We start from the raw sequence: 12,160 nt of genomic DNA, 5'->3' as shown, positions 1-12,160 counted from the left end.
TTTGTCCTTTATGTGTGAACGCCTTGTAATTTGCGTATGTGTGTGGGTGCATTTACTTAGCTGTAGGTTGAAGACAAATTTGACGACAACCTGCCATTAGGGACATTCAGCAAACTTGTTTAGGGAAAGAAAACTTATTTCAGCAATTTGTCAAGCCAGCATTTCTCATTTTCATTTAGTTTAAATTGATGTGTTAAAATGATGTGCTAAAACTGAAGTAAAATTGCTAAATGCTGCATAAACCCGTCTACATATATAACAACACGTGTATATAAACACAAACTAACAACAAAATTACAAAAACCAGATAATTGAAATGTTAATAAAACTATAATAGTATCTTAATGATGCTAAACATTGGATTATAGTAATTATAAATGGCTATAATAGTTTCAAAAATAATAATTATATTATAAGTAAAATTAAATGGTACAACTGTAGATAACTTAATAACAGCAGTGTAAAATGTATAAGTGTTTTTCGTATCTCTGATTAAATTGTTCCTTGGTCTTTGTGTTATAACAACAGTAACATTTTTATGACTGGTTTGGATCCTTTTGGGATAATGTCTGTCTGTGTGTCTGTGTGTCTGTGTGTCTGTGTCTGTGTGTGTGTGTGTGTGTGTGTGTGTGTGTGTGTGTGTGTGTGTGTGTGTGTGTGTGTGTGTGTGTGTGTGTGCATGTGGACGGCTGCCGGTTTCGGATGGTTGTGGATAAATGTCCTGAGGCTGTGTTCCAGGCACTGTTCATAGTTCATCATTTTCAATTCTGCACTTTCCCCCCTCTGAGCCCCACCCTGCCGCCCCTTGGGGCATCACTCCTGTCCTCCCCCCATCTCTGCTTCCCATCCATCCATCCACTCCCCCCTTCAGCCCCAGATTCTCATCCTTCCCTTCACCTTCCTCTCCTCTCATGGCTCTGAAGAAACGAAGGACTGAAGAAAGACTAGTATGGGGTCACTCTATGGTTTCTTTCCTTTGTATGAACTCAAATATGTGAGCATAGTGTATGTTAACAGTGCAGCTTTTACATATATGGGCCATTCTACAGAACTGGTTTAGAATCACAGTAATATATAATTTAAAAAGATGGGTTATATTGACCTATTAATATTTTGCTTACATCTTCCTTGTAAATATATATCTTTTCTATTTTATTACAAAGTTTTCAGAGGTAAATCAATAACAGTTACAATTTTAATAATATTTCAAGTGTGATTTGAGATTTGTTGCATTTTGAATCAAATTTTTCTTTGTCAAAGGCAAAAAGTTGATCATACTGAGTTCAAACTTAAGGATCCATTATTTTGAATATATATCGAACCAAACACTATTATAACGTCTTATTTGATAATTCAGTATACTTCCCATGTTTCTGTTGTGACTGCACATTTTCAGAAGTAACAGTAATATTTTAACACAACAGAATTTTAACCCACATGCTAAAACGTACTAAAGTACTAAACTTTTGCTTAACTGTACTAAAATTGTTTATTTCCCCCCCAAATAAAGGACTGTGTGTTCCCTTTTGTCACTACTGAAACAGTGATAACATGTTTCGGTTGAAATGCCACTGACTGTTTTGGTAGTGACAATTTTAGATGCTAGCTTCTTTTAAAGCTAGCTCAAAGATGCTTATCATGGTTTTTGGTTGTGAGACAGCAGTTTGGACCAATTGTATACATGTAGAATGGACTGTATATACAGTACATATACAGTTAATATACATTTACATGCGTAACATGGTACAATTTTGTCCTTTTCTCTCTTTTTTTTTTTTTTTTTTGTCCAAAGAACCATTTTACATGTCCAAAAATCCCAGACTCCAAGAATTTCACTTTCATAAAAGCAATGGCCAGCTGTGTAATTGTGTTGCAACTGTTTCTTATGGAGTCATTTCAAGTGTAGTCAGCCCACAGTGGAAAGAACCAGAATGTTCATTATAAAGTTGTCATACAGGCCGACAGTGTGACCATATGGCCATCAGAACAGGAAAGGCATTTCAACGTGCTTCTAGTTTTAATATCCAATTTTAGAACAAGGCTGTTAAAACTTCTATAGCTGTGCTGAAAATGACATCTTCAACTTTCCAAGGCCCAGCTCTTGTAAAAACACAGTATCCATACATAAAATGAATTTCCCATGAAGAATTCAGAACAGTGAGACGGTTATCTTGCGTCATTTGACTGTCGTAATGTTGTAACGCTAGAATCTAGTTAAGATTTTTGATGCCAATTTTAAATATTTTATTTGTAGCACGAATGTGTTATGAATGCATACATTTAGTATATGCACTATTTAATACTTATTTTCAGTTCATAATTTAAAATAATTGGGTCAAACAAAGCAAAACTTTTGATTTTAAACATCATTAACACCCTTAAAACACCAAATGGGGCTTTCTTTGGTGGTAACACACAATTTTTAAAGCCCAAATCTCACTATGAACTGACTATTAACAATGATTTTATCTTACGAAACTCCTAATTTGCTGCATATTATTGGTTATGGTCTTTGCACATGTAATCCGAAATTCTTGTTCAAAATTTTGGCACGTTAAAAAAATAAATATATATTTATATTTACATAAATCAAAGTCAGACGTGCTCCTTTGCCAGCTGTGATGCCTGGTTACTGGTTTAAACTTGTCTTAGGTTTTTAAAAGATTTTTGGGTCAGCACACCTAAATAGCTTCAACAATTGATAAGTAAAGGGTAAGATTAAGAGCTCTAAAATGTGACCCTGGACCACAAAACCAGTCATAAGGGTCATTTTTTTTCTTTTTTTCCTTTTTTTTTTTTTTAATTGAGATTTATACATTTATATTACTTTGAATATTATATTAAGCTTTCCATTCATGTTTGTTAGGATAGGACAGTATTTGGCTGAGATACAACTATTTGAAAACATGGAATCTGAGGGTGCAAAAAAATCAAAATATTGAGAAAATCATCTTTAAATTTGTCCAAATGAAGTTCTTAGCAATGCATATTACTAACCAAAAACTGAGTTTTGATATATTTATTGTAGGAAATTTATAAATTGTATTTATGGAACATGATCTTCACTTAATATCCTAATAATTTTTGCCATTAAAGAAAAATACCTAATTTTGACCCATAATGTTTTGTTGGCTATTGCTACAAATATACCCATGCTACTTATGACTGGTTTTGTGGTCCAGGGTCACAAATATGATTATGCAAAATAAGGCATTAATATCTGCTTTATAAGCAGCCAACATGCTAGTATTATGCGACTAGTTAATAATAACAATTGGTCCCTAAACTAAAGTGTTGCCAAACAAGTTATCAGTAAATGATGAAGAAAGTCCCATTTAACATCTAATTCATGTATAAATCACACTGATTAAATCAAGTTTTATGTAAGAGTGTATATGAAAAGTTCAGATGCAAAAGCCTCTAAATCCATCTGACGTGTTTCTTTAAAATAAGCATTACTTTCTGGCTACTTTGTATAGGTTTCTATGTAAGTACTGGTAATTCTGATTGGGCTGAGGCTGGAATTTAGCAAGTTTGGAGTAAAAGTGTTTGATGGACGTATACTATGTGTCAGGAGCATTCACTCAGTATCATTATCTCTTTTATGACCGAGATGGCTTTTAACTGGTTTTGCATCTGAACTCTTCATATACACTACTACTCAAAAATTCTGACTCTATACGATTTTTTTTTTTCCTGTCTACTGTGTCCTTTTTCTGATCCTGTTCGCTCTATTAATTGGGCTGGTGATGGATGAGAGGGGAAGCAAAGTTGCAAAAGGCCAAAAACTAATTTTCAAACATGTGTATAATCTCGTTTTGTGTGTATGTGAGAGAAAGTGTGTAGACCGCATACAAAACAATTGATGTCATTGTTTTGAATGGGATCAGGCAGCTGACTCAGACGTTACTTTGCAAGGTCTCACCTCTCACACGGAGAGACGTAAAGGAGTGTCTGGAAGACTACATACGCAGACCGAAGTGACATTTTTACCTCACGGAAAATGAGATGAGGGGGAATATACGGTGTATCTGTTTCAAGAGACATTTAAATAAACCTGACTCAAATCCATATGCAGATAAGTCTAGCCTGCTCCCCAGCTGTTTCCTCTTACTGATTTCTCACACACACACGGTGTCAACGGCTGCTCTCTGTATCTCCACACTTGGCTTAACCTTGTTTTGTGTGAGCTCACTTTACCACCCACAATGAGTCTGTGTGTGTGTTCCGTCCACTTGTTTGCCTGTCCTTTTGTGATTTTCGCCAAAAATCGCACGCGTGTTCTTTTAAGACGCACCTCTAGTTTGCATGTTGAAATCCTTAGTGATATGTGTGTGTGGGTTAGCATTTGAAAGTTTGTCTGAGTAACTTGTTAGTCACCCAAAAGTGCTTTAGAAAGTCAGTCGTCTCTTTTCTGATACCACCCCTCGTAAACTGTGACTCTCCCAAACTAAGTAGACCCAGAGCTCATCAGGCTATAAAGTGTTAGTGCGTGTGTGTTTAGTCATGAGTAAGCATGTGTATGTGTGTACTGAGTGACTTCCAGTAAGAGGTGAGTGCTAGATGAAGCTGATATGATGTGTTCAGATATTCCTGCATGTTCAAGCCTTTGTTACACATACTGACTCATGTGGTGCTGCATGTTTCCCCATGTCTCGGATGAGACTGCTGACTTGGACTTGAATGTGTTTGAGTAACACCGGCGGAGCAAGTGTGCGTGTGTTGAGCAACAAGCTATGGGTTTCCTCAAACTTTCGGGAAGTGACCTCACACTGCCTTAGGCAACAGAGGCAGTGATATCATTGACAGGAAATGCCACTAATGCCGGCAGGCACAATAGCTGCTTGTGCTCTCAATGGGCAAAAGCAACTAGCACATGTACAAAACATTTTTTCTTATTGTGTTAAATTTTAATTAACATCAGTTTTCATATAGGGGGAAATTACTGGAGTAGAAAATGACTCATTTTGTGGTGAATATTCTTTTGTCCTTAAGTGCAGCAGTGAGCAATACGTGGTTGTTAGACTTGAATATTGGAAATTGAATTATGTTGTTGTTGTTTAAAGGGGATTTTATAAAGAAATACATTTTTAACTGAGTCAGCTTTTATCTGTGAGAAACAAAACGAAATATTTAGCAGAATGTTTAAGCTGTTTACAGACAAATGAAAGCTGTTGAGCTTCAAAAAGCTCATCCACATCTCGTATTTCAAGTCTTTCTGATAGCTTTATGTAAAGAACAGTTTGAAATTCATAGAAAATCCACCGAAGCTCATTTCTGCTTCCATATATGACCCTTCACCACAAATCCAGTCATAAGTTGCACGGGTATATTTGTAGTAACAGTCGAAAAATACCATTGTATGGGTCAAAAGGATTGATTTTACTTTTATGCCAAAAATCATTGGAATATTAAGTAAAGATCATGTTCCATGAAGATATTCTGTAAATTTCTGACTGTAAATATAATAAAACTTCATTTTCAATTAGTAATATGCATTGCCAAGAACTTCATTTGGACAACTTTAAAGGTGATTTTCTCAATATTTAGATTTATTTATTATTATTTTATTTTCTCAGATTTCAGATTTTCAGATGGTTGTATTTTGGCCAAATGTTGTTCTATCCTAACAAACCAAACATCAATGGAAAGCCTATTTATCCATGATGTATATATGTCAATTTCAAAAATATTACCCTTATGACTGGTTTTGTGGTCCTGGGTCACATTTACTGTACCTGTACAAAATGATCAAATTTTCTTTTATGCCAAAAATCATTAGGATATTAAGTAAAGATCATGTTCCATAAAGATATTTTGTAAATTTTCTTACCATAAATATATCAAAACTTAATTTTTGATCAGTAATATGCATTAAGAACTTCATTTGGACAACTTTAAGGGTGATTTTTCTCAGTATTTTGACATTATTATTATTATTATTATTATTATTATTATTATTATTATTATTATTTTGTTTGTTTGTTTTGCACCCTCAGATTCCAGATTTTCAAATAGTTGCATCATGTATAAATCTCAGTTTTTAAAAAAAATTGACCGTTATGACTGGTTTTGTGGTCTAGGGTCACATATTCAAATTTATTGTGACACAATGGGTGAACTGTTCCTTTAAGTACATCAAACGGCTGTAGTATCGCAATGTTTAAGTAATGATTCAGTTAAAAAAAAAAAAGAAAAAAAAAGAAAGTGGTTTGTAATTGCACATGAGTAATTGAGTGATTTCCTGTGTTTTGTCCCTCAGACGGAGGATTCTCCTAGTCCGAAGAGACAGCGTCTTTCCCAGCAGTCTGTACTGGAGTTTACCTCTGCCCCTCCTTCCACACCCTCGCCACCAATCAGACCATGGGAGCTTCCGCCCAGTCGCAGGCCACACCCCTATCCCCACCCACACTACCACCCCGAACGCTGCCACACACCTGCACGGCACAGACGCAGGTATGCTGTTGTGTTAGTTTTAACTGTTTGTACTAATGCACAACGAATGAGCTGACAGCTAATCATGACAGCAGAGGCATTTGTCAGTTCAGGTGTGTTTGGCTTTTGCTTTTATAATGCAGTTTTAAGAAGCTTAACAGATTAGATTACTGTATTGTGAACTGTATGAATTATTGTGCTAGAAATGGACTCATTTAGTAGTGTAAATCCATAATTGTTGTCTCTTCTTTAGTTGTTTAATCCACTAGTGAGCATTTTTAATATGGCTGTTTAGTAAAATCAAATACTAATAGTAATAGTTCAAATCTTGGCCATTCTACAGAATTGGTCCCAAGTCAGAGTTGGAAATCTCTTGGAAAAAGGTGTTTTTCCAAATTGTATGTATGCAAATTGTATAATATTCAAGGTACATATAGTAATTGTGCAGTTAACACATTGTTTCAGAACGATTTGGAATATTTATTCTCTCCCCAAATTTGTCACTACTGAAACACTGTAATAATAATTTAATTTGTAGGGTTATATTGACCAATTGAGATTTTGCTTAGTAAATATCTAAGATCTGAATACTTAAATGCTTTTAAAATGTGCTTTTTTGGTTGTAGGACCAAAGTTTGGACACATTCTGTAGTGTGTTTGTGTATTTGTATGTATTTAAATGTACGTGACTTTCTCTGTGCAGTCCTCCAGTGCGGCGTCAGCGTGGCCGACGAGAGCGTCTGTCGCGGCACCATCCCCCTCATGGTTCCCCGGGTGGGGGGCAGGATGAAAACTATCGCCACCCTCCTCACCCACATTCGCTTCATCCCTACGGCCAGCCACCATCCCACCCTCCACCCGGTCTTGATGAGCCCCGGGCCTTTCACCCCCCTACGCTCTCGCCACGGTTATTGCACCCTCCGCAGCAGGGAGCCATGGTGATGGACCTCCATGAACAGGTTAGAGGGTTGGGGCAGGGTCTCTGTGGGATCATAACTGGGACCAAAGGTACCCTAATGAGGTTTCCAACCAAGAAGATTAAACAGACTCTGATGTCTTATAACTTTTTTTTTTTTGTATGTCATGTACCCTCACAGCCCCACAGCTCAAGTACCCCTTCATCAACCAAAGCAGAAATGTGATTATTTTAAATCTTACTATACTGGATATCATCCAGCATGTTTTTGTAGCATTTTTTTTTTTTCTTTTTTTTTTCTCAGATTTGAGTTTTCTCACTTCTTTTTCCATCACAGTACTTAAAAAAAAAAAAAAAAAAAAAGTAAATAAAATAAAAACAAGATAATTGAGTTCATCTTGCAATTCTGAATTTTCTTGTAATTCTGACTTTATTATTTTTATTATTATAATAATTATTATTATTATTATTATTATTATTATTTGCAATTTTGAAAAGTCAGAATTGTGAAATGTATTTTTTTTCTATTGTAGGAAAAAATGGAAATAGGCTTCCATTAACATTATCATAATTGAAGTGCCCTTTTTTGGATGCATCATTAATAAATCAAACATTATTCATTATTATTCATGTTTTTTGTGTGTGTTTGTTAGCTTCCTCAGGGTACGGTGCCTGTGTCATATACCGTTTCTCCAGTGCCGCCCCATGGTCTACCTGCCCCCCTCTGTACAGGACAGCATCTCCCAGCATGCTCTTCTCAACAGCAGGTGCCAGCCTGTTCTGTGGTCTTCAGCGGACAGCAACACTATCCAATCTGTAGCGTACCGCCTCCTGTAAGTACATATCAGTGTGTGAGAAGGCATAGCATCAATTGAGTTTGCTGAGCTCATTTGATTTGATTGAATCTGCTGCCCCCCAGTGGTGGCAAGTTATACATTCCTGTTTTGATCTTTAATGGTGCCTAGCCTTTGTAATAGCCTGAAACTAATAGTCTAATGTCTATTTGTTTGACCTGCAGATGTTGCCGGCATGTTCGGTGCAGCATTTGCCAGTGCCGTACGCTGCGTTTCCTTCTCTTCTCTCCAGTGATCCACCCTTCCTGCTTCATCCTCCGCATCTATCACATCATCCGCCCCACCTCCCCACTCCTGGACAGTTCCTACCCTTCCAGACACAACAGTCTCGATCTGTGAGTATACAATCGTATGCCCACATAGTTTTTAGGGGAAACCATATTGTAATTGTTAGAATGGTCACGGATCAGCGATCTCCACGTAAACCTGATTGTGCAAACCAAACCGTAAGTTGTAGAGACTTGAAACTTGGAGGGATGGTAGTACTCACACCACCTACAAAACGTCACCAAGACTCTCCCCAATCAGCCTGACAGGGGCGCTACAGCGATCAAAAGTACAAAATCGCTCATAACTTCTAAACCGTCAGTTGCAGGCTCAAGTGTCTTATGCCGTTGGAATCCTTGGCTCATGCTGGACAGATTACATCATGAGTGAAATTTTCGGGTATTTTGGAAAAACCTACTTTTGTGAACTAGTCCTAGTCCAATCAGAACCAAACCAGTGGAGAAAGATTCTCAGGAGATCAAATATCAATAATTCTTTAAAAAAAACAAAAACTTTGCGACTCGCTGTCAGAAAGGGACGCCAAAACGTTTGAAAGGGGCAGGGCCACTTTTAGTAAAATGCCTATAACTCCTGAAGGAAATGCGATATCTTTGCCAAACTCGGGAAACTTATATAAAAGCTCAATCTGCAGTCGCAGGATTAAAGTCATGGATCTTGGCCACTTGGTGGCGCTATAAAGAGGGGAAAAAAAATGGCTATACCTACGCAACCATTTGTCCTATCAACATAAAAATTGCTGTGCACTGGAAAAACTCAATTATCTGTACTCTCTAGGTCAATTATGAAAAAAAACGTTGAAATTTACCCTTAGGGAAGCTATAACAGGGTCGTTTAGAAAAGGGGGCCTGTTCGTATTTACCCAAAATCCTATAAAGCCTGAAGGAAAACTCAAAACTTCACAAAACCTCGTAAGCACATGCGACCGGTGATTCTAAACAACCATGCAAAGTTTTGAGATTGGACCACAGCTGGCACTATAACAGTCATAAACGTTACAACACATAATATTTCTATGGTAAATTACCTGTATTTGCAAATAAAAAAACGGTGCTACATAATGTCTTTTTTCATATGTGCTTAAATGCTTTAAAGTGCTTGAACCCTGTTAATCGCTGCTTGCAGCTATATTATATTTTACATTATATCATTTACCATCAACATTTTTATGTTTTGGAACTCTTTTACTCAACAATGCTGCATTTGCATACATTTAAAAATATTAGTATTAAATATGCATGTTTGTTTGTGTTTTTTTTTTTTTTTGTGACTAGCCGTTGCAGAGGATAGAGAACGAGGTGGAGTTGTTGGGGGATCATCTGTCAGTAGGTGGAGGGTTTAACTATCCTCATTCGGGGCATCCTAGTCCTCTGCCCCCTTCCACCCCATTGCAGTTCCTCTCCCATGAACCCCTGCCACAGGAGCTCTTTGGAGTGGTGAGTGATCTTCATGCTTCATCACCTCTGCTCATTGCAATCTAAACAAGCTGATGAAGGTTTCATGTGTTCTCTCCAGCCGTATCCACACTTCATGCCTCGACGAATCACAGGCAGACGTTACCGCTCTCAGCAGGCTGTACCTCCACCTCCTTACCACCCAAGTCTGCTGCCCTACTTCCTGTGAGTCACACATGTAAACGTACACCAGAGTGTGTTGTGTTGGAGAGCCAACGAGCTGTGGAATAATAATGTCACTGTTTTGTTTCTATTTGCTGGGCCAGATCTGTTCTTCCAGTCCAGCCAACAGCAGTGGGTCCCACCATTAGCTTAGAGCTGGATGTAGATGATGGAGAGGTTGAGAATTATGAGGTGAGAGTCCAGGAAACTTTTATAAACAATTCGGTTACACTTTATTTCAAGGTGCCCTTGTTACAGTGTAATTATACATTTAAGTACTGAGTAATATTAATTAACTACATGTACTTACTATATGGTTAGGATTAGGGTTTGGCTTAGGGTTATTTACATGTAATTATACGTAATTAATTGTTGTTATAAGACTAACTACATGTAATGTGTAACAAGGACACCTTCAAGACAGATTGTTTTTTGGGTATACTTTTGTTTTATTACTGTTTTACATGTGCTTTTGTTTTTGTTTGACTAGGCTCTGTTAAACCTTGCTGAGCGGCTCGGAGAAGCGAAGCCTAGAGGTTTGACAAAAGCCGATATCGAACAGCTGCCTTCCTACAGATTCAACCCCAGCAACCATCAGTCTGAGCAGACTTTGTAAGTACAAACCCAACTATTTTTGTGACCTTATAATAATTGAGACTACATTGGAATGTTTGTACTCTTGAAAGGGAAAACAAAGTTTCCTTCTATTTTTTTTAAAATACATTGTAACAAATGTTTGATGTTGAAAAGGTATTATAGTATTGAATATTTTTCCCCTCTTTCCCTGTAGGTGTGTAGTGTGCATGTGTGATTTTGAGTCTCGTCAACTGTTGAGAGTACTGCCCTGTAATCATGAATTCCATGCCAAGTGTGTCGATAAATGGCTTAAGGTAAGCAGTCTTGGAAATTTAATTTAATTTAGTTTAATTTAATTTAATATTAAATAACAAATAATCATGTGTTGACTTTATGAATTAATAATATGGTTAATGCTAACCCTATAATAATATTTTTTTGTTATACCTTTGATAAATTATGTGAAGGATTTCAGTGGTTCTCAATTCATAGTTCCCTTTTTCTAACAATTAAAAAAAATAAATAAATATATACTGTAATTGAAGAGAGAGAGAGGGAGAGAGAGATTAAATTATTATATTAATAATTTAAACACCTTTCAGTTATCTTTAAGCCGCCTTGGAGGACCTCTGGTTGAGAACCACTGTTTTAAAGAAATAGTTCACCCAAAATTGAAAATTAGCCCATGATTTACTCTCCCTCAAACGATCCTAGGTGTATATGACTTTGTTCTTTCAGATGACTACAGTCGGAGTTATGTATTAAAATATGTCTTGGCTCTTTCAAGCTTTATAATGGCACTGAACGGGTGTTGAGATTTTGAAGCCCAAAAAAAGTGTATCCACCATCATGAAAAGTACTCCACATGGCTCTGAGTGGGTTTTAAAGGCCTTCTGAAGCAAATCGATGCATTTGTTCAAGAAAAATCTCCATATTTAAAACTTTATAACTGAGAGTTGTGTTCCAGACGTAGGTGAATGTAGAAGTGATCAACGCGGAAGCACAGTGGAGAGAGCAAAACAAAACACCAGTCAGGAATTAGTCAAACCAAAATGTATTCAGATAATTTCAACATTTCTCACATTATCTCAGATTATTCCCTATAGTTTAGAAAATGGTAATAAAACATGACAAGAACTCGGAGTGAAACAGAACACATTCATCTTGATCATGTCAGATAACTCAAAGGTATGTAATGGATTTCAAACAACCAAAAAATCAGACAACTGTGTGACAGTATTTACACAACTATCAATACTTTGTTGAGCAATTACCAAGCAAAGCTTAATTTTGTTCAGTCTGTGGTGTAAAAAGGCCACATTAGCAATTAAAGAAAAATACTTAAGCAAAACATGGTCAGGTCAAAGTGTCTGAATAATTTTTGGTCCCAAGTTTTTATACATTTTACTGTATGAAGAATTATATGTCACAGTTTACTTTATTTTGCTGTCCTCACTTACATAAATGAACTACAGTGT

The 12,160-nt window shown here is 36.6% G+C and overlaps 1 protein-coding gene across 3 annotated transcripts in view; it reads left to right on the top strand.

Moving 5' to 3' along the window:
• The window catches only part of rnf38 (ring finger protein 38), a 40,663-nt gene that overhangs the window by 27,614 nt on the left and 889 nt on the right, over window positions 1-12,160 (top strand). For all 3 annotated transcript variants that reach the window (XM_051113522.1, XM_051113529.1, XM_051113513.1), the window contains exons 4-12: window positions 6,263-6,456; window positions 7,139-7,394; window positions 8,005-8,184; window positions 8,370-8,540; window positions 9,765-9,926; window positions 10,006-10,109; window positions 10,211-10,298; window positions 10,597-10,718; window positions 10,897-10,996. In XM_051113522.1, the coding sequence (XP_050969479.1) occupies window positions 6,263-6,456; window positions 7,139-7,394; window positions 8,005-8,184; window positions 8,370-8,540; window positions 9,765-9,926; window positions 10,006-10,109; window positions 10,211-10,298; window positions 10,597-10,718; window positions 10,897-10,996 (1,377 nt within the window). The remainder of the gene's footprint in view (window positions 1-6,262; window positions 6,457-7,138; window positions 7,395-8,004; window positions 8,185-8,369; window positions 8,541-9,764; window positions 9,927-10,005; window positions 10,110-10,210; window positions 10,299-10,596; window positions 10,719-10,896; window positions 10,997-12,160) is intronic.

The sequence above is a fragment of the Labeo rohita genome, chromosome 1, assembly GCF_022985175.1.
Source record: "Labeo rohita strain BAU-BD-2019 chromosome 1, IGBB_LRoh.1.0, whole genome shotgun sequence".
NCBI classification, from domain to species: Eukaryota; Metazoa; Chordata; class Actinopteri; order Cypriniformes; family Cyprinidae; genus Labeo; species Labeo rohita.
Note: the sequence above shows the minus strand (reverse complement) of the source record. Positions and strands in the feature narration are given on the sequence as shown.